The following is a 22,865-nucleotide window of genomic DNA, read 5'->3' on the forward strand; positions in this document are numbered from 1 at the left end:
TGGGATCAAGCCCCTCGGGCCCCCTGCTCAGCAGGGAGTGTGCTTCTCCCTTTGCCCCCCACCCTGCTTCGTTAAGGGGATCCCCAGGTGGCTCAGCGGTTGAGCATCTGCCTTCAGCCCAGGGCCTGATCCTGGAGACCCGGGATCAAGTCCCACATCGAGCTCCCTGCATGGAGCCTGCTTCTCCCTCGGCCTGTGTCTCTGCCCGCGCCCCCCACACCCCCATGTCTCTCAGGAATCAATCGATCATTTAAAAAATTTTTGTTTCAAAATTGCTAGTAAAATACATATTCTAATTCATTATTTCCAGTGTGGCTGGTGGGAAATGCCCGCTCACTGGTTTGTGTACAGCTCTCACCCCAGGGAGACAGCGGGCAGGGCCAGGGTTCAAACACCACTGAAGAAAGAGCCAGAGGCTGTTCTACATGAAAGATGCACAAGCTCTGCACTGGCGGATGTTAATTTGTTCTGCATCAGGTCTCTTCTTGAAAAGCTGAGACAGGAGAGCTGCTGTGGGATGACCAGACCTGAGCCTGAGCCCCGTTACCCTGCTGAACAGCCAGCCATACACAGGATCACACTTAAAAAGGCCGTGAAAAGCCACCTTCCTGACAGCCAGGCAGAGTCGCAGCCCAGAGACCACCAGCCACCAGCCTGCACAGGCCAGGTATGGGGCCGCTGCCCTGTGAGCTGCTGCTGTTGTAGGACTAGGGCCGACAGCCTCTAAGGGCACGTCGGCCACAGCATCCAGAAAGGCAGTGACCACAGGGCACTGGGCAGGCCCGGACGGGAACCCCAGCACGGAGGACAGACTGTGGACAGCACGCCGCCCGGTACCAACGGATCAGGTCCACACAGAGCCCCATGGAGCATACGTGAAAGGCAAGTGGTGAGGGGTGACCCCAACAGGCATCTTCAAGAGACCAGTTTGCAGACACACCTGCCAGGGAGAAGCACCAAGGAAGGCCTCCCCGAGGTAAGAGCCAGCTCAGCAAGCCTGCGGTGCTAGGGCAGTGCCGCCCACCCCCAAGGCCCCCAGCTGCCCAGGGCAAGCTCTGAAGAGCCCACCCTGCCTGGTCCAAAGTCAGGGACACACATGCTGCCCCCAACCACGGGCCCTAAGAGAGTCCTGGGGCCCCCAGGGAGTAAGGCTGCTCACCTCGCCCCGAAGAGCTGAGCTCAAGGGAACATGGATGACTCAGCTCGTCAGTCCCTCAAGCACGGAGCAAGCCCACAATGCTCCCGATTATTAGGACTCACAAGATGACCATTCAGTACTTTCTCTCCTGCAGGAAGAGGCCCAACAATTCACCGAGCATCTCATCAAGCCAGGTGGCCTCTTCCCCGTGAGCCAAGCATCCCGGGAAGGCTGCAAAGGCCAGGGTGGGCACTCTGAGACCGCAGCCCCTTCAGCAGCTGACAGACCAGCCCAGGGGCCAAGGGCAGCCAAGCACAGGCCCGCAGTTCCAGGGAAGACACATGCACACAGCTACACAAATGTCCACAAATCCCAGCTGGAAGCGCTTTAAGTGTGTAACACATGCTCCCTCCTGGAGCGTAACTGAGGCACCCAAGGACAGCTGCACACGGGGACATCTGCCAGGAGGTCCACTGGGGGTCCGTTTAAACAGGAAGGCCACCATCGCCGCAGAAGTGCCAAAGGAGGGACGCCCGGGTGGCTCAGCTGCATCTGCCTTCAGCCCAGGGCATGACCCTGGGGTCCTGGGATCGAATCCCACTCGGGCTCCCTGCATGGAGCCTGCTTCTCCCTCCCCGGGTCTCCACCTCTCTCTGTGTCTCTCATGAATAAATGAATAAAGTCTTTAAAATTAAAAAAAAAAAAAAAAAAAAAGAAGTGTCAAAGGAACATGAGAGAACTCACTATCCACTCACCATGAAAATTACAAAAAAAAACACAAACAGAAACAAATTCCTTAATGTGACAAGAGGTTATGTGCCAGAAATAACACTCCCTAGCGAAACATCAGAAACCCCCCCACCAACCCTTCGTGGCCGGCCCCACACCCAGGGCGGGTGGCGGTGCGGGGCTGGTGACCCTGAGAACCCACAGGACGGGGCTCGGCCGCCGCACACAACCAACCTGCAAAGCTGACACAGCCTCAAACTTTAACAGGACTTTCAACTGAACCTGTGAAGCTAATTCCAATCTTACCCTAAAGAAAAAAAAAAAAGACCTAGGGACACCTGGGGGGCTCAGCAGTAGAGCGTCTGCCTCTGGCCCAGGGTGTGACCCCGGGGTCCTGGGATCGAGTCCTGCACTGGGCTCCCTGCATGGAGCCCGCTTCTCCCTCTGCCTGGGTCTCTGCCTCTCTCTGTGTGTCTCTCATGAATAAATACAATCTTAAAAAAAAAAAAAAAGATTAAATGTGTGAATAACGGAAACATTTTCTTACAAGAACAAGCAACAAGGAAGTGGGCCTACCGGACGCTGAGGCATATCACAAAGTGACAGGAATCCTAACAGAGCAGCGTCCCGGGGCTTCTGGGGAGACGTGGGTCCCTCCAGCCTACCCTAAAAACTAAGGATTAAACACAAATATAATAGAAATCAAAAACCTCAAAACACCAGCACACACACGCACGTGCACACGACGTTTCTAGAGCTCCACCCCCCAGAAGAGCAAGGCCTGCGTGTTTAATCCTGCACAACCAACCGAGGCTCCCCCGCGCATAGCGTGCTAGTGAATGGGGTCTTCAGCTCCAACTGTATCTCCTAAACAGTTTTATAACTTTTTATGTGGGACTGAAATATTACTGTGTCCTCAGATTTCGGTGCCTTTCATTCCAGCCTGGGGGCTCCAGGAGGTGCAACGGTGAACTTGGGTGTCAGTTCTGTGCTGTGGGCTTGGCACGGGGACCCTGGCCGGCAGCACGCTGCAGAGGACAACGCGGCCCCGCACAGCCCAGCCCACTCCCCCGTCTGCCCCAGAGCCAGAGCCAGGGGCGCAGGGGGAGGGAGGGCGTGCCTGGAGCGTCCTCTGAGGCCTGGACCCTGCTACACCCTCTTCTGGCACCAAAGCCTCCCTTCCACGGTCCAGGCCAGGTGGGAAGGGGCCTCCTGCCCACCTCTCTGAACCTAGGCTGCAAACAGCCCCTTCACTGACTTCTCTCCAGGTAAACCCCTCTGGGGGTGCTGGTTTCTCCCTGGGGGAAGAATCTCACGCCCAGCCCACTGGTAAGCAGAGTGGCAAGGAAAGGCCCATTCTACCAACTGTGTGGTCTAGAGCAGCAGATTCTGAGCATTTTGGGGGTCGGGGGCTCCTCCTGCCCCTACCACTCCCCCTCCACTGGCTCTGGAAGGCTGCCAAGGACCGACACCCCTTCATTCTACGTGGCTTGAGGTGTAATCAAGAAAGCATTCCACATGCTGAGCCTCCAAAAACACCTTCACTGGCTAGGCGGATGCTGACCGTGGGAGAGTTGTAAGGGCTGGGCTCTCCCACCAACAGAGGTCAGGAGGAGGAGGAGGCAAGCACATGCCCCGTCACTCTCCTCACATCCCTGGCCCACACCTGCTCATCGGCTAGAAGCTGGGGGAAGTTCCTTAGAAACAGGCCTGACGCAGAGAGCACTCGACGGCACCGTGCCGTGCACACCTGTGTGGCCGGTCCCAAGCCCTGGCCCCGGGCTGGGCACAGTTCACACCCCTTCCTTCAGTGCACCGAAGGTTCAAGGCCCTGTTGGATGATGAAGAGAGGACACGAAAACACGTTTGGAAAGGAAGATGCAAAACTCTATCCTTTTTAGGCAGCATGATTTTTTACGTAGAAAGTTCTAAGGAATCTACAAAATAACTATCAGCATACCTGACTTTACCACTGTCAAAGGATACGGTACTTTTAAAAATCCATCTTCTATATGCTAGTACAAAACTAGAACACGAAACTTTTGAGAATCCCATCAATAATAACTTCAGAAAACATGAAGCTATCAGTAATCAGCTTAATAAACCCAAAACCAAAACCACGTCAGACCTCTACCCTGAAAATTCTACAGCGCCGAGAACGGACGTTAAAGAAGATCCACATAAATAGGGAAATATACTATGTTCGTGGACTTGCAGACTCAATATTGTTGACACGGCAACTTTCCCCAAACTGATCTACATACTCAAGGCAACCGCGGTCACAAGCCTACCAAGGTTGGTGGTGGTAGCGGGTTTAAGACGTCAACGCGCCTACGGTAAATTTACACAGAAACGCTGAGGACCTGGACTCACACAGAAGAGCCAAGAAGGAGGGCGTCTGCTCTGTGAGGCCACAACCTCCCCAAGGCTGCCCGGTACTTGTGAAGGCGTCAAACAGAACCACACTCAGGAGGCCACGTAATGTCCTGCAAAGCAACCAAAGCAATCACGAGGGAAGAAAAGTCTTGATCGCAAATAGCGCCGGGATAACTGAGCATCCACGCGGAGGGGGAAAGAGCCTCAGCCAGTTCCTCAGGCCACGAACACTAACTCAAGATGGATCAGAAACCTAAGTAACCTAACTATTATGAAGATTTTAGAAAAGCAGAACAGCATCTTTAAGACTTTAGATTGGGCAAGGTTTCTAAATCAGTTTAATCAAAATTAAACTTCTCTTCGTCAAAATCAGACATACCTCTGAAACCAAGTATGAACTTTACGTTGTCTAACTGAAGCTTAAAAAAAAGGAAAGAAAGAAAAAGAAAACGAACAGGCAAGCCGCAGTCTGGAGGATGATCTACAGCCACGCGTGTGACGCAGGGCTGTCCTCCGGGACGTCAGAACAATCCCTGCAGCATGATAACAGACGGCAAAGGGCCCCACGAAACCACACCTGACTGGAGCGCGCACGCAATGCGCTATGCTCGGCTGGCCTGAGAGCAGAAGGCAAGGAGCGGCCGCGCCCTGCCCGGCGGGGAGCCAGACTCGCTGTGGCCAGGACGCCCCTCCGCGGTGGAAGTGTAAACACAGCACCACTCTAGAGAAACGTCTGGCAGTTGCTTATAAAACTAAGCATACATCTGCCCTCCGACCCGGCGTTCCATTCCCAAGGATTCATCCAAGAGAAATGAGAACATACTCCACAAGGAGACCTACAAAGAATGTTCGTAGCAGCCTTTTTCATAGTAGCTAAAAAGAGAAAACGAGGTATCCATCAATAGGAAAGTGGGAGCAAACAGTGCAGCCAGACAAACCCTTCCCAGCAAGAGAAGGGCACAGGCTACCCCTACACGCAGCAGAGGCCTCCCACGCGAAGCAGACATCCAGACATAGACAACACACCCTGCAAGATTCCACTTATAGGATGTCGAGAGCAATAAAATCTAAAACTGTGACTCAAAAGACGAGACCGTGGTCACCTCCGGGGCGGTCGATAATGGGCGCTGAGTGGGAAGGCGCAGGAGGCTTCCTGGCAGGGGGCTGGCCTGCATCCTGCAGGGACTCTGGCTGCACCAGCGTGTGCCCTGCTCACAGGTCACTGAGTGGCCCTCAGGTTTGCACCTCATCGCATGACAGTTCCACTCAAAATAAAGATGGAAAAGAACCATCAGCAGATACTGAGCTGTAGCAGAATCACCCGGGGGGAAGTGTCCTGACGGCCGCTCACTCAGGAATGCGGGGCCAGCACACGGGGTGGTGGACAGATGGATGGGAATGGGCAGATGTGGTAAGGAACAGGGTCCACGGCACATCTAGGTGGTGGGAATCAGCGTGTTCACTGTCAAGTTCTCCCTGCTTTTCTATATGAAATTTTCACTATAAAACCAGGTAAGCCCCTGCCGGGCGGGGCAGCTCACCCAGCCCTCCACTCCTCGATACCACTAAGAACAACGAGCCAAGTAACTCAGACCTAAAGAAAGTAAGAACAGGGTATTAGAAAACCAGAAACTAATAATTTAGGGCACAAGAAAGTAGAATTGACTAGTAAATACAAGACTTAACTCTTGCAATGGGAGAGATAAAGTAACGAGAAGGTCAAGAAAGGGACGCAAATACGGGACAACAAACAGGACCTGGGAAGATGAGAGGCCAGGGGCCGGCCCCTTGCCAGTGATGGTGGGGATCTGATTAGAGCAGATGCTAAGAGGGGAAATAGGAGTGGCCACGCCCGGCTCGAGGAGTGACAACAAAAGACCGAGCAGCACGGAGAGAGTTTTCCAGTATCCAGTGCAGAGGCACGCAGGGCCCACAGCCAGTCTGTCTGCTCCGAGTCTAGATGACAGAGAATACTCCGCACAACCCCACACGGGGACTATGGGAAAGAAAATGCACAAATGAGTCACTTCTGTAACAAACACCCAATAAAGTGACAAAATATAAAATAATTGCTGGAAGAAGTTGACAGATTTCTCTAGAAAATAAAAAACATAGGTTTTCTTTAAAACCTTCAAGGAAAAAACTAATTTTAACCAGGAGAGGACATACAGGGATATTACAAATTAATTTTAAAAACCAGCAAAATCAAAAATTTAAAAATATAAATAAATGAACAACAAAAAAAAAAAAGTCAGCAGAATCAAACTAAAATGAGAACAGCAGGGGATCCCTGGGTGACTCAGCAGTGGAGCGCCTGCCTTCAGCCAAGGGTGTGATCCTGGAGACCCGGGATCGAGTCCCGCATCGGGTTCCCCATGGGGAGCCTAATTCTTCCTCTGCCAGTGTGTGTGTGTCTCTCTGTGTCTCTCATGAATAAATAAAATCTTAAAAAAACAAAATAAAATAAAATAAAATGAGAACAGCAAGAAAAAACTGCAAAGCAAGCCTCCTAAGAAAATGCTTAGAAAACCATCAGTGAATATTCAGGATCATGAAAAATAACTCTCTTTTCCAAAGACACTTGGTGGGAGCGAGGCACCCAGCATGGGGAGGCGTCTGCTAGAGCCACGTGACGAAGCCCCTCAGACAGGCCCTGGGAAGGAAGGGCCAGATGCCCCGTCACACCCAGAGCACCCTGGGCTGCCTCGGCCTGGAGAAAGGTCTGCAAGGCACAATCTCACAGGAAGGTGGCGGGCCCGCGCCCTGGGACGGTTGTCCTGTAAAACCCTCGGGACAGCAGTCATCTGCGTGCTGATGAGCCAGCCCTGAGCACCAGGAGCCCAGAGCCATGTGCTTGGGGAGGAGGGAGTCAGGGCACTGCTGTGCAGGGCGGGGGGCATGGGGACAAACTTACTCTGCAGCCACCTCTCACGCCGCAGCTTCAGTTTCTCCTTCTTTGGCAAAACAGTCCTCGCCTCCGCACCTGAGGACAGAGACACACGGGTGAGCGCGGTGCTCCGTTCCCACAGGGAGGACCGGGAACTGGGCCCCCAGGCCAGGCGGCGGCCCCGTGTCAGGACGGATCCCTGAGCGCTTCCTGCGGGGCTGCGCCAGGAGGACCTCTGGACGGGATGCAGGTGACCAGGCAGCCAGAGAGGCCACACAGCTCACAAGGAGGAAGCAGGTGCTCTCCGGCTGGGCAGAGAAGCCCGGTGGCTCCGGGGACCCGGCCCCCAGAGCAGAGGCTCCCGGTCACCCCGTCTGTAATTTCTCTGCACAGTCTAAGCAAGAGATGGTCCCAGACCTTGTCGCGGATTCCCCTCGGGTAGTAAGAAAAGTCCACTTCTCTTCACACGGAGCTTCTCTGGAGGCCAGCGTGGAAGGTGTCCTCAGCGTGTCCCCAGCCTCGCCCGCCCAGAACACGCCCTCTGTCCCTAGGACACCTCCCTCACCAGAACACAGGCCGCCGGCTGCCCTCCCGCCAACCTCCCGCTCCCCTCAGCTGCCCTCACTGGGGGGCCGGCCCTCACCCCGGGTGCCTGCACATCCCCTCTACGGGTTAAGCTGGTCCCCAAACGCATACGCTCAAGTCATCGCCAGAACCTCCACGTGCACCTGTGTTTGAACACAAGGCTGTTAAGGACGTTACCATGGTGTCCCCGAGAAGGGATCAGAACGCAGATGTGCGGGGACGACGAGTGAGGACACGGGGACGACAGCCGTGTACACAGCCGGGAGAGAGGCCTCGGGGGAGCCAACCCCAGCAGCACCCTGACCTCAGCCGCCCGCCGCCTGGGCTGCCCGGGTGTGGTGCTCGTTCCGGCCGCCCGGGCTGACCACCCGCACCCAACTCCTCAGGAGCGGGGAGGCCCTGCACCTGCACCACCAGCCGGGCACCAGGCCACCAGCCCCGCCTGCCCAGTGCCCCCGTGGACGGCAGTTACCAGGTGCCGAGGCGGCATCCCCACTGCCCACGGAGGCAGGGGCACAAGGTCACACTCGTTCACTAACCAACTGGAGGAGCCTGTGGACCTTTACAAGCGCTGGGCACGTTTCTGTCGGAGGGGCCATACCTGCCCCCGGGGTCAGGGGACCCGCCCAGAGAGAAGCAGGGCAGCTGAGCGCGGCGGGCCTCCACGGCGTGGGGCCCTGAGCTGGGCCCTCCGAAGCTGCTCCAGCTCCCCTGGGACCCTGGTCCCAGGGGGACAGACACACCACGGGTAAACCCAGAGCCACGGCCCAAGTGCAACCTCTCCAGCGCTGAGAAATCGCACAGGGGCCGGCCGCAGGGCGCAGGCCCGAGGGGGATACGGTGCCAGACGTCCCAGGGCTCTGCCTCCCTGCTGGGCGAGCCCAGCGGCCTGCGTCCAGCTCCAAGGATGCTCGGTGGCCTCTGGCGGTGCTGGGCCAGCCTGCCTCTGTGAGGGCGGCGGGGAGCTCTCGTGGGTTCGGGGCTTCAGAGCCTCTGTGTTCTAGGATGAAGGGCACAGGGTGACTCTGGCATCAGGTGCAAGCTGTGATCCGAGCCCACCGTGCACCCACCCTGCGGCCAGGCAGGATGGGGCTCCAGCACGGTGTGAGGCTCCGGGGTGCCCGCTGACTGCCCCACGTCACAGCCGCAGGAACGCAGGAAGGCCGACGGGGGGGGGGGGGGGCGCCAGGCCAGAAGCTGGCCTTAGCCGGGCTGGGGCACAGGCAGGCTCTGTTGCGCAACTCCCTCCAGCTCCACCTCACGCCCACCCCTGCCGGCGGCCCCAACACCCCCTGACCCCCGACGCAGGAGCAACCCAGGGCGGATGGTTTCCAGCAAGAGGAGGCGGCGCGCCTGTCAGACGGGACTTTCCAGCTCCGAGCGTGCGTGAGAGCCCGTGAGAGCGGTGCTCCGCGAGGACTGAATCCCCTCGGCGGGAGTGAGGCCTGGCGCCGCGGCCTTGTGCTGAAACTTCCAGGCGCGCTGGGGCTGACCTACTTTTCTCCCAGCCGCCCTGACCTCCCGGCCCCACCAGAAAGCGGAAAGCGGAGGCGTCGGGACTCCCAGTCAGCCTCAGCCGCTCAGGATGGGGGCGGGTGTGAGAGGGTGCCCGGGGCTGCTCAGGGGGACCCAGGCACCGCTGCTCCTCCTGCTGCACCCCCGCCCCCCGCCGCCACCAGGGAGTGCGGCCTGATGCGGGGCAGGGAGGGCATCTCTGCGGGCTTGTGCGGGCGTCAGGGGCCTCTGTGGGTGGGGGCGACAGTCCACGGGTCGCAGGGCCGTGTCAAGCCACACCTGGGGTGACGACAGTGCCGCCTGCGGGCCTGGGCAGCGAGGCCAGTGACAGGAGCAGAGCTGACTCGCACGCCCAACAGGCTGAAGCAGGAGGGTGGCCCCCCAGGGAAGCATCGGACACCGGGACGTGAGGCAGCTCGCTCTCTCAAAGGTTCTGGGAGATGCTTTCTCGGCACTCCTACAACTTCCTGTAATTTTGAAATAAGTTCAAAACAAAAACGAGTCTATGAGCAGGAAAGACCGACGGACTCCCAGCCCTGCTGCACCTGAACGAAGAACAGGCTGAGCATGAGCCCAGGGATGCCTGTGCCCCGACCCCACCCCAGGGCCTCTGCCCAGGAGCCTGGCCACACAGCACAGGGGACACAGGAACCGAACTTGATGTCCCTGTACACAGCTGGCGCCTGGAGAGTGAGGCCCTAGGAGCTCCTGGAAGCACCGGCAAGAAGGCCCCACAGGCTCCAGACGGCAAGGATGGGGATGGGTGCCACAAGGCCTGCTCACCTGTGTCCTGCCGCGGGCCCCCAGGAAATCCGGAGGGTTCCAAAAGCCCAAACCCCCAAGGCGAGGCAAAGTCCTAACTGTGCACAGAGGCTACAGCCTTGAACGAGACAGACAAGAGGGCAGGAGGGGCGCACTGGGCAGTGGGCCAGAGGACAGGCTTCACAGAGGTGGTAGTGGGGGTGTCGGGGTCTGGGCAGCCAGAGCCTGAGGCTGAGGCTCAGCGTGGCAAGGCAGCCGCCCAGGTGCCCCTCACTGTCCCTGGACGGTCAGACCCGGAGCAGAGGCATCCTCGGAGGCCATCTCAGGGCCGCGGAAAGAGATCCGCAGATCCTGGCAGGGGAGAGGGGGCCTGGCCCGGGGAGGCCTCCTTCCTGGAGATTTTCACACACACACACAGGGGAGCAGGGAAAGTAAGGAAGCCCGCGTGCCTCCAGCTGTGTCCTCTGCCCTGCTGGCTTACAGCCCAGCTCGGAGGCACCCTCACATGCCCGGCAGCTGCTCTGGCTCCCGCCCCCAGGCCCCTGGCCGGGCTGGCACCTGCTCACCACAGCACCCTCAGTGTCATAGCCGACACCTGTGAAAGGGGATGCACCCCATGACCGTGGGCTGAGATGGATCAGGACATGCTCAGGGGGCCACAGTGGTGGTCTGTCCAGTCCTGGTGCCAAGACCCGACCATGACCCCACATCGCCCCTCTCCCTGGGCCCAGCCCTGGACAGGCCAACCACTGCCCCGCAGCATGGCCTGACTCGTTTCTACACAACAGCAGGCCAGTGGGGCCTCCGCCACAGGGGCCAGCAACCAGGGGGTATTAGTTCACGTCTTACCCAGGAACCACCACCCCAGATCCAGCCCCAGAGCATCCCTCAAATTCTGCTCTGGCTCTTGGTTACTCCCACCCCACCTTGTCGGCTTCCCTCTCATGGTCACTGTGGTTACAGGGTGCTGGTCCCACACATCCTATTCCTCCTGACACCCTGCAGACAGCTGGGCCATTTCACAAAGGGAACCCCTGAGGCCCAGAAGGAGACCCTGCCCAGAACCGTGCAAAGAGAGCACAACGAGCATCTCCCACGCCAAGGCCGACAGACCTATGTGTGGGGTCACCGTGCACTGTCCCAGTTCTTACAACAGAGTGAGCAAATCAAATCTCCAGTCACCTTCTCCATGCAGTCAGCTCTATGTGACCCGGGACAGCAGAACAGCAGCAGAACATCAGCCTTGGAGAAACGGGGGTGGCTGGGATTATGCTGGGCTCTCTGGTCGCAGGTGGGAGGTGTGTAAGCATGGCAGGCAAACCTGGGCCGCAGTCCCTCCCAGGGTCACTGTCCTGGGTGTGCCTCACGTCCAGATCCCCTAGAGTCTACACTACAGTCCCACCACCCTAGGGGAGGGGAAGGAGAGGTGTCCAGCAGCATCTCCGACAAGTGACAACGTGACTGCACACTCTGGGGCGGGTCATCCAAGCCGGAGTGCCCAACCCCAGCTCAGGGCACATGCCAGGGATGCCAACTCTAGGGCAGGTCTGGCCTACCCTATGTGACCCAGTGAGCGTGTGTTCTCCCTTGGGGATCAGAGAAAGTCTCCAGAACCTAAAAACAATCAACCCACTGACCATGCTGAGCATGGGAAGACGGGTGGCCTCCCACACGCTGTGCCTGTGCCCCACCCACCCACCTTCAGGGCCCCCTCCAGTCCCCACCCTCCAACGGGCCTGAGGCACCTCCACAGCCCTGGGCAGTAACCTCAGCTATAGACCAAAATGGCTGGGGCAGCCCGGGGAAGGACGGGCACAAACTCAGGTACCAGCCGCTCTGACAAGAGACACAGCTTCCTACAGCAGGACAGCGAGCTCGATCTCCAGCAGCAGGCACACAGCAACCTTCTCATCTGGGTAAGGGTTCCCATGGGATGGGTCTGTGAGGGTCCAGGAGAGACCCTTGGATTGCAACCCAAGACGGCCTGCGCCCCAGCAGCCCACCTGCCATGCGGTCTGCTGCCGGGCAGCACGGATGTGCTCATGGACCTGAAGAAAAATCAATACGTAGTTAGCTTTCCAGTAAATGTCAAGAACCTGTTGTGTCACAACAAAGATGTGCAAAAAACCAGGCACAGGTAACAGGAGGAGGCAGCGCAGGTTTCAGAGCCGCTTCAGGAGCAGGATGGCGTGACTGAAACCTCGGGCAAGGGCAGCCCCAGACACAGACACTTGTATCACAACTTCTCAGTAAGTGCAACCAAGACACAGATTTGGGGGAAATAAAGAGGGAATCCTTCCCATCCCTTTAGCATCAAAATAAGGTCCCAATGTGTGAAATGTATAAGCAACAAAACCATAAAAGTACAACAGAAAAACACGAATGAGTCACCAAACATGAAGGAAGTGTCAATGTGGCTACATACAGGTCAAGAACTTCTGGAGCGAAAAAGTTACGTGAAGAAACTCAAAAGGCATCACCGATGGGGACACCAACAGGGAGCGAAGCAGGCGGCTTCCTAAACAGCTTTTCTGAATCAACGGGAAAGACAAACCGCATAAAAGAACGGGAAGGAGCAGCACTGGGCTGCTTACAGAGAAGCAGGGCTAACAGCTGCTGAGGAAGGGCCCGGCTCACAGGCCAGCCACCCCCCCCCCCCCCGGTCCACCCGACATCGGCAGAGACCCAAGCGTACACCGGCCAGTCGGACCACAGGCAGAGGCAGACTCGCACCCCGAGCGGGAGCTCCCCAGGGGCCGCGCCTTCAGCAGGCCGGTGGGCGGGGCCTGCTGCTGTTTCATGGGCTTCTCGCGCCCGGTCCCCAGTCAGAGGCATGTACCAATACCCTGGGCCACACGTGGGGACTTGTGATGCAAACCGGGGGCCAAGGGACCATCTAGCTCCTAAAACCATCCACGGACTTTTTAAACGTCTGCATATCTGACTCAGCAGTTCCGCTGCTACGTTTCTATCTACAGAGGGATGTACCAGCATCCACCAAGACGGGTGGACAGGACGTGCTCTGCAGCGTGGCTGCCATCATACACCAACCCCAGCAGCCTTGCAGAGGAGCGAGGTCAGCGTGTGCTGATGGCCAACCGTGCCCAGCACTCAGGGAAGCGAGGGGCCAGGGCCAGCCACGCGGCAGACGGGGGAAACACAGAAGCCTGCGGGGGGTGGCTGCACCAGAGTCCCTGCATGCAGTCCCCACGCTGGAGCAGCGGGCGGTGGCCTGACACCAGCCCGAGGAGAGCAGCTATCCCTCCCAGCCAGGGTGAGCGAGTGCCGTGGGCTCCCCAGGAGGGACAGGACGGCCCCCGCCCCAGGCCGGAGATGCAGCCTGAACAAGGAGGGCCTGCTCCCCACCACGGCAAGCCTGAGAAGGAGGTCACCTGCACACGGTGCAGCTACATTTTGTTCCCTTCATTCTCCCTGTTTTCTAGACAGAAACCGTTAAAAATAAAATTTTTTTTAAAGCAAAGATATAAAAAAATAAATAAATAAAATAAAATAAGCAAAGATATAAGAAAACTAGGGACTAATTTCCCTAACTTGAGACAGCGTCTGGGAAGAAAAGTGACAAGATTATTAACCGAAGAGACCACATCAACATATTCTCAAAAAACACACCCAAGTTTTACTGCTAAAGCACCCTTTGGTTGATGAAAACCTCTCCCAGGATGGAACTCCCAGATACCCCAAATCGTAGCGCACGTCAATTCAAAACCCTTAGGGCCAACTTCTAACACAAAGACCATGGTGAGGCGGCCATCGGCGGCTTCGGTTCTGCGGCCTCAGAGCTGTCCTCCTCCGAGGTGGCCCTGCCGGCCAACAGACTGACGGGAGGAACGAGGAGCAGCACCCACGGGCAGTACCCAGGGGCTCCGGGGGGCTCGGCCAACCTGCTGGGCTCCCCTCGGGGCAGACTGTCCTCCAGCGACCGGGCTCCCATCCCTGCAGGACCCCGTCTGCTCCCCCTCGGCGCCCCATCCTACCTGCGCCAACCTGGCCCATGTTCACGGCCTTCCGCAGGCCGCCGTCAGGAGACCAGGTGGGGGAACCGTCCAGAGGGGGCCAGAGGGACGACGAGCAGCACAGACGCATTCCGACGACAGAGGCCAACAGCCCACCGTCTCGGGCTCCCTTGTCTCAGACACCACCTCTACAGCCGCGTCACAGCCAGGCCCCCAGCAGGGCCATCAGGCGGCACCCCCACCCTGGGACACACAAGCCAAGGCCAGCCTCCCCCAGCAGCTGCTGCCAGGGAGCAAGGGGACCCTGGGCAAGGTGCACTCCCCTCCTCGCCCCTCCCCACAACCTTCTGGCACCCGGGATGATCCCACAGGGCCAGGACAGGCCGTGCTCAAGACTCCTGGCCAGACAGGCCCCACACGGCCTCCCCGAGCACGGCCAGCACCAAGTGTGCACAGCGAGCGGGGAAGTCACGGGCAAGGGCAGGAGGCGCACAGGAGGGCCCCAACCTCCCGGACTCCGCCTGAGCACCGAGGTGGGCTTTGGCAGACAGGCAGCGGGCAGCGGCTGCCAGGCGCCTGGGCACGAAGCCCCCATAAGGTGGGCCGCGCGGGCAAGCAGAGGCCACGCACAGGCCTCCTTTCGGGCACCGGTGACATGAGCGGCAGCAGGCAGCCCGGCGGGGTGCTGCTGCCAGGCTCCGCGAGCAGCAGAAATGTGTCGAGAACCTGAAATAGCTCCTTGCCGCCAGGTCCAGGGTGCCAGGTTTAGAAATAGCACCCGCACTCGGAGAGCATCTCCCCACCGCGCCTCCTGCAGCACGTGCGACGGCCGCACCACAGAGCAGTACCTCTCACGCGGGAGTGACCCCCGGTGGCCACACAGCCCCACAGGGTCCGAAGACCGATGCCGGGGGACAGCACTGTGAAGACAGCATCCCCCCCGTGGAAGGAAGGTTCTGGAGAGGTGGAGAGGAGCAGAGACGCTCGGGGGGTATCAGGTGATGACGGAGCCCCCCCACCCCCGGCCCGCCACAACCAGGCCCAGCTCCACGGCCAGAGGAGCTCTGTGCCAGCGCAGCCCCCCACCCCCACCCCCAACCCCCAGCCTGCCGCGTCTCCTCCAGGCTGCAGAGAGGCAGGCCAGGGCGCCGTGAACCCTGCAGGAGGCACCCAGGGCTATCCCAGTCGGACCCCCAGACGGGGCCCACGTGGGGTGCAGCCCCAGGACCAAGGGCCATGAGGCCGGCTCACAAGAAGGGCAGGCGGCGTGAGCGCTCACCTGTCAGTGTGTGGGCGCAGCGGGTCTCGGACCCAGAATCCCACACGGGGACACAGGCGCAGCGGTCTCCGGTGGGGAAGGAGGCGCTGTCTTCTCTGGATGCACACCCTTCTCCACTGTGAAGTGTCACCTTTCACAAAAGTGGTTTTAGGGGGAGGCCGGTCTCGAACTTCCACGCCTCTGCCAGAGCTCAGCCAGTCGTGCTGGGCTGAGGCCTCGGGCGCCCACTCACGCACCAGCTCTGCTTCAGGGGGCCAGGACCTCGAGCAGAACAGAGTGAGGTGCTTCTGCCAGTCCGGCCCCTGCCCCCCCCAACCCCAGCTTCCAGAGCAAGCCCAGATCTGCTCCCTCCCACCGATGTGCAACACCCCCCACCCCATGCGTGGAGAGGTCTGCTGCAGCAAGACGCTGGCCCCTGGCATGGCCCATCTGGAGGCCATGTGTTCCCCCACCGTGCACGCTAAACTCCTTCTAGGACAGGTAAATCCAACAAGCGACCTCAGCCTGACGGACACGCAGCTGGCCGTGCTGCCGGTGTGCCACCACCACACGCTCTAGGACAGAGGAGGGGGTCGCCAGGAGCCGCCCCGTCACCTGCTCGGGCCACGCTCTGCAGTCAGAGCTCTGCAAGGATGCACGCCCAGGGCCCCCAGCAACCCTCCTGCACATGAGGGGGCCAACCACAGAAAGCCTCAGGCCACCAGTGAGGAAACCATGGGCAGGACGTGGCCGAGCAGGCAGGCTCCTGACTGCCCCCCGAGACAGCAGAGGTCACCTCCTGGGACAAACGCAGCAGCATACAGATGGCTGGCGGGCTGAAGGCAGCCCCCACCAGCAGCAGGAGCCACGCGGAAACGCTCCTGGGCAGGCTGGCCCGGGAGCCGCTCCAGTGTCTCCACGGCACGTCCCTCGCAGGAACAGGCTAACGGGACAGCCACTCACTGCCTCCTGAGAAGAGCTGGCCTCCCAGGTCCCGGGGGAGTGAAAGGCACACCCGGACACGGACGCCTCCTCACACCAGCACTGCCCACTGGCCCAGGAGGCGGCCCGGGCGCAGGTCAGGGTGGGACGGACGCCCAGAGCTGTCCAGGAGCACAGGCAGGCTCGAGCACCCCCAGGGTTTGAGCCCGATCCAGACCTCGACCTGGGGCCTCGGCCAACAGGCACACCACGGCCCTGCAGCGTGGCACCCCAGCGGCCGGCCTGTAGAGTGGGGCACGGTCCTCCCGGTCCCATCCTCGTCCTTCCCCACAGACAGGCAGGACCCTGGGCCTTAGTCCTGCGAGGTGGCTGCCCAGCTCCCCTGATGGTCTCCCTCCATTCTCCAGAGGATGACTCACCTGGGTGTACCCTGAGCCAAGCCAGGAACCCCTGATGGGAGGAGGAGGGGTCCATTGCTCAAAGGCGCTATGACTGTCCCTGAGGCCCTGGACCTGGTGAATCATGACCTGTGGGGCCTCCACCCTGCTGTGGCTCACACCACCTCCAGGAGTCCGGCGTGCTGGCATGTCCCATCTCCTCCCCACCCCCAGGTGGGCTGTGTAGCTCTGCTGGCATCTGGGTCACCAGTGCCGGGCAACAGCGTGCGGGGAGGGCGTGGGCGGGGGCACGCCTGCAGGGTACACCAGGGGCCGGCTGGGCCCCGCCCGAGCCCACACAGACACCTAAAAGCCAGCAGCCCTCCTCCAGCACAGAGTCAGCCCCCTCACTGCCCTCGGGGCTGCCGGGATGGGCAGAGACTCCTGCGAGCTGGAGGGGCGGAGGCAAGCTGCAGCCTCGGGGATGCCGGGGGCTCCCGGCCCCTTGGCACCTCAGGCCACATCCTCAGCGCATCTGCCTCAGCACACGCTGTGCACACAAGTCCTCACACGGCTGCCGCAGGGCCCGTGGGCTTCAGCCAGGTCTTCCTGTGCTTTACCTCCCGCTACGAGCCCGTCTAGAAACTGGAAGAAGGTCCTGGAGATGAAGTGGCTTTGGCTTGTCCCAAACTGGGGAGGAAGGGGATCCATGCACAGGACCAAGCACTCCCACGTTCCTCCCCCCAAAGCCCGGATGACAGAGGGGCAGGAAGCAGGCCCCACGCCCCGCAGCCTCACACCCATACCCTCTCAAAACCACCCAAGCAGGGCTCCTCTGGGCTGTGCCCTTGACCTTGCCCTTCCCTGCTTCCTGTTGTTAACAACCAACGGGCTGGAGGCAGACCAAGGCACCAGCAGCCCGAAGGCGGGCTGCTTCCTGCCCCGGCACCGCGTGACCGCAGGGCCAGATGCCATCCGCATTCCAGCACAGCGGCCCGGCAGCTGCCAGCAGGCCCAGAGCAGAAGACCCTGCCCAATCCTCCACCTGGTCAGGGGCGCAGACTTCGGGCCCGCCAAGTCAGGACACCCCCAGAGGCAGTGGGTGCCCCTACCGGGGGCTGGGCAGGGCCGCTCCCCCCCAGGGCCGACACCCACAGCAAGGAACCAATACCCTGGTGAGAGCAGAGGAGCCCACAGCCAGCAGCCAGCAGTCACAGGAGACGCGGCCACCTCCTGCGGGCGGGCGCCACGCGCAGCAGCAAGGACACAGGAAGGCTCTCTGGCTCCCAAACTGACAGAGGCCTCGCCCGCTGCAGACCTCGGGGACCCCCTGCAACGGTCTTCAGGAGGACCAGAAGCCACGGGGCTCACACAGCCCCTCGCCAGGCGGTCCCCAGACCACTACCAGCAAGGCCGCCGCGCTCTTGCCTGGGCTGGTCCAGAGAGCAACAATCCCCTCTCCTCGTTCCTCTCACATTCAGGGTGGCACAGGGACAAGGAGGGAAAACCTGCCGGGGGACTTGTCCCGCCCCTGCTTCACGGCTGGAGGAATTAGTGCGAAAAGTCTTTGAAGGGGGAACTTTACAAAATCCCCCAAGGCCCCGCATCGTGCGCAGGAGCTCGGGCCCCAGGCAGGGCAGCCTCTCCAAGCCCAGCGGCCTCACGGGAGACGCAGCTCTGCCGCCCTCTGCCGAGCACTCTCCAGGCCTGCACCTGCTTGGGCGGGAGCGAAGGTCACAGGCCTGCAGCCCGGAGCCCCAGAGGGCAGGCCCAAGGCTCCGCCCGGGAGCCCCTGCAGGCCCTGCAGCCCGGAGGCTGGCCCAGTGCACTCGGCCCCCAGAGCACCTGTCAGCAGCCCCCGCACCACCAGCATGCGGCCGCCAGCGTGCTTCCCTGCCTCCCTCCCACCACATTCCCTAACCAGGCCTGTCCTCGCGTGCCGGCCTTGCTGGCTCAGGTCCCGGGCCAGCACTGCCAGCCCAGGCCACGGGGCTGAGCACTGGCCCAACAGCCCGCCTCCCATGTGAGAACAACGGAGCTGGTTTTCTGCAACTTTCCAGACAGAGGAATACAGAAGTAGAAAGAGAACCAGCAAAGCGGTGTCCTGTGCAGGGGAAGGGTACAGGAGCCCGATGCTCACCGTGGACCCCCGGGTACCCCCAAAGGCAGGTGCGGAAGAGCTTCAAAGCCCCTTCGCACACAGGTCCATGAGCCCACAGAGCCCGACCCTCGGCAAAGCCTAGTTCTGCTGCTGCTGCTGGTGGTGGCGCCATCTGCTGTAGGAACTGGGGGTGACCTTCGGCTCCACACCACAGCCTCCTGCCCCCAGGGTGGGAGATGAAGCCCCCCAGAGCACCTCACTGGGAGCTCAGTGTCCTGCCCGGGATCAGAAGGTGGGCCCAAGGAGGGAAGACCTGGCTCCTAGGCCGGCAGGGCTCCCAAAGGCTCACTGCACAAACTCAGGAAAGATGGCACCTGCAAAGCACCCACAGGGTCAAACGGGCCCAGTGGTGAGCACAGGCCCGCACACGGGAGGAGCATGTGCACGTATGCTGGGGAAGGGGAGCCGCACGGGTGCACAGGGTGGGGATGTACAATGGGCCAGGGGATGGCCCCACAACCAGGCCAGGGCTCCCCCCGCGGGCTCGGCCTCCTCCAGACCATACCCGTGGCATGGTGCGGCACGGCGGCCGGAGGCGGGCGCAGTTCCTTCTGTGACTCATCCCAGGGCAAGGACTCCAGGAGGGACACGTCTGCGCTAATGCAGGCTGACAGGCACGCTCGCTCTCACGGCCCAGCAGGTGGCCGGGCAGCAGATGCCACCTTCCACAGGCCCTGCGCCTGCCCCAGGCCACCAGCCCCAGCTCATCTGTCATCTCCCTGTAGGCTCCAGGGCCCTGGCCAGTTGGGAGACAAGGTGACGCAGGCCAAGATGGAAGAGCTGCGGGCAAAGAGGGAGATGAGGTGCAGGGGGAGGCTGAAGCACGGCCGCCTGAGCTGTCTGGGCACCTCCAGCCAGCAGGGGAGGGGCCGTGGCTTCCGCAGCATCAGCTGGGCTAGAATCAAGCACCATGTCAAACACGTCCCGTCTGCGAACCCGTCTTCACCAAAACAGGCCAAACCTAGGAGGCGAGCAGCGTCATTACCGCCCTTTCACGGACGAGGAACACGGCCCAGAGCAGAGCCAGTGCCCTGCCTGGACTGCAGCTCGTGGGCTCCCGAGCGCACACTCCTACCCGTCGGCAGCTCGGCCCCAGGCTACGCCACTTGAGGGTCCCCGGGACCCAGACCTGCACCTGAGGCCTTCCGAGCTCTGCTGACTGCAAGACCACAGAGCTAACAGCCCGTCGCCAGGCCCTCTCCTTCTGTAAGCAGTTTAGTTTTCTGCGTGCGATGGTATCCTGACGTCCTAAAAATACACCTTCCCGGCTGGGGAGACTCCCTGCTCCGGGCTAGCCAATCCCCGTGCTCGGCCTGCTAACCTCCCTCGTGCTCCCGCCCCGTGGCCCCATGTGCTTGCTCCTGTCTCGAGGACCTGAGAGCATAACACACTGTTCTCCTGAGCTCCTCGTGTCTCCTTGTGAGCACACCTGACTGCCCGTCCCGGAAAGAAAGCCAAGCACCTTCCTTCCTTCCGCCTCCCCTCCGCCCCAACCCCCGTGGTTTTCAGGCTTACACCACCCAGACTTCTAATGTTCCCTTTGCTGGGAAGTAACGTCCTGCTCTTTCTGGGTGGCCGTGCTTTCTGTGGTGCTCCAGAATCTTCTAAAGAGCCCTCAGACTCCGTACAAAGCCAAGAGGTAACTGAGTTTCGCCCACTGAGCAGAGATATGAGCGCAAGGTCCCAGATCTGCGGTGACCACGGGGACTCCCACAGGACTGCAGCGCTGCTAGGACCCAATCAGATCAGGAAGGACTGGGTCATGCATAGCGAAGAACCGAAGAACCGAGAGGACAGGGCTGGGGTCCAGGATCGTCAAGAGGAGATGGGAAAAGATGGAGGCGCTTCTGTGCTCCTCTAGCAGCCAAGCAGGACCTGCGAGGCTCCTGGCCAGTATCCTGATGTGGCGGCGTCACAGACACAGGACGGTGGTGGAAACAAGCTCAGGCAGGTCGGGATGGGGGTCCCAGTGATGCTGGAGCTGGCTGGGGACCACCCTAAGGTGGGCACACAGCCTCAGCTGCTTTCTCTGCACAGGAGAGGTGGGGAGGGGAGGGATGTGGGAGGACTGTGACCATGCCCTGCAGGGAGCGGTGCCAGAGAGAGGCCCTGCTGTCCTACATCAGCGAACTGGGCCCCTCTACTGCCACTTCACCTCGTCCTGTGCCGCGTCCTCTGTGAAGGGGGACAAAGGATGCCAGCCCCTCATAGACATGGGAGTGCTACCTGCATGCTCAAGGGGCCCCAGACAGCTCCCAGGCGGCCACGTGGCACGCCTGCCTGGCAGATGCAGTTAACCAGATGCTCCAAAATCCAGCAGCCAACGGTGTGTAGCGCCAGGGCTCCAGTGCAGGACCCAGAACTAAACACTAAGGCTCTAAGCTGTCGGGGACACTGCGGCACAGACGGCTTCTCCCACCCTGCCCTGGGCCCTCACCTGGAGTCAGCCCCTCACGGAGACCCCACTGCAGGCAGTGGGCCCGGCGCCCGTGGAGAGCCCACCTACTCAGGTGTGCGCCTGCACTTCAACAGTCACGGCTCCTCCTGAGAGAGCTTTGTCAGCGGCCCAGGAACAAGAGCCACGCGCTCTGCAGCTACATCCACCAGGCCCCTGGATGGAGGTGGCAAGAGCCCAGTGCTCAGCATCAGGCAATGGGTGTGGGTGGGCCGTCACTGCAGGCTGAGCGCCCACAAACGTGCCGCTCACTCAGAAGGACGAGAAGGCGAGAGCACCAGCCCAGGGGGCCCATCTCCCGCTGGCTGCCCACCCACACCGCGGGAAGACAGCATCTGTCGGCAACCTGGAGGAGTAACTTCCTGGGCCGTGTAAACACCCCAGAAGGGCTAACCTGAACCACACACACAGTGCTCACCCACGTCTAAGAAAAGCGATAAAAACCGTCCCAATGTGTAGACAGACCAGAAGAGGACGCTGAACACGCAGAGAGTCTACATGCCCCCGGCCTCAGGTACAGGCCTGCCCTGGCCCCGGGTCCCCGCAGGAGCACAGGGCTCACACCAGGGTGGGACGCAGCCCGAGCTGCCACCTGCTAGGCGGCATTCGTCCTGAGACACAGTCAGCAGGAGGGTAGTGAGGGATGAGAACAAGCCACCCCGGAACGTGCTGCTTTGGCCACCGTGAGGATTCCCCTGAGCCAGAGGCAAATGGGATCGACAGGTGCGGAAGGCAGCCCTCCCCGCGCTGCCCTTAGCTGACTAACAGCAGAAAATCCCGAAACTGACCACCACGGGTCCCTCTCCTGGGACGTCCCATGGCCGTGAAGATGAGAAATCAGCACCCGGAGGCACCTGCACACACAGGCCCTACTCCGCCAGGTTTCCCCCTTGGGATGGCCTTCTCTTCTCGTCTGCCGCTGGAAGCCACAATGTGAGCGCTCTGCACTTACCTGACGTGGAAACACTAATAGGTTCACATGTAACAGCAGTATTGCACGTTAATACTTTAAGAGCCCTCAAGATATACATTAAGATTTTATTTATTTGACAGACAGGCAGGCGGAGCCGCGGAGAGGGAGAAGCAGACGCCCCGATGAGCAGGGAGCCCAACGCGGCACTTGATCCCAGGACCCTGAGATCACGACCCAAGCCACAGGCAGGCGCTTAACAGACGGAGCCCCCCAGGGCCCCTGGAAATATATGTTAAAAGAATTTATGAGTAAAACGCTATTTGTGTCAAAATAACCCTGTATGTGTTGAAAGGGTGCACCTTAAAACTTTTCCATTAATAAAAAAAGCCTTTCAAGAATGTACAGACTAACTTGCAGCTTGCCTGGCACGCACGAGTGTGTTAGACCAGCCTGGTGCCAGAGCTGTAAACACCCGGACCTTGGCCGCACGTTCTCACCTCTCCTGACGGAAGCAACGCTCCTCGTGTCTGGGTCCAGCTTCTGCACCAAGGCACTGGGGTCTATCTTGGTCCCGGCAAAAACATCACTGTTCACGAAAGCCCATTCCTAGGAAGGAAAGAAGACGGAAGACTTCCCTGCGGCTCCAGAGCACAAGGCCAGGTCGGTCCTGGGGCGGGGGAGCCCTTGGCGGGGCGTCCAGGTGAGCAGGCCAGCTCCTCCCGGAGAGCCCCCCGGGTTGAGCCCACTGGGAGCTCCCAGCTGGGAACCTAAGGCACCACTTCCCACCTGCCTC

At 60.3% G+C, this 22,865-nt stretch overlaps 1 protein-coding gene across 5 annotated transcripts in view; it reads right to left on the reverse strand.

Annotated features, from left to right (window-relative positions):
* Window positions 1-22,865, reverse strand: part of SLX9 (SLX9 ribosome biogenesis factor) — a 34,490-nt gene that overhangs the window by 7,733 nt on the left and 3,892 nt on the right. For all 5 annotated transcript variants that reach the window (XM_025985493.2, XM_025985494.2, XM_072738952.1 and 2 more), the window contains 2 exons: window positions 22,570-22,678; window positions 7,158-7,226 (listed from right to left, as the gene is read on the reverse strand). In XM_025985493.2, coding sequence (XP_025841278.2) covers window positions 7,158-7,226; window positions 22,570-22,678 — 178 coding nt within the window. The remainder of the gene's footprint in view (window positions 1-7,157; window positions 7,227-22,569; window positions 22,679-22,865) is intronic.

The sequence above is a fragment of the Vulpes vulpes genome, chromosome 15 (assembly GCF_048418805.1).
Source record: "Vulpes vulpes isolate BD-2025 chromosome 15, VulVul3, whole genome shotgun sequence".
In the NCBI taxonomy this organism is placed as follows: domain Eukaryota; kingdom Metazoa; phylum Chordata; class Mammalia; order Carnivora; family Canidae; genus Vulpes; species Vulpes vulpes.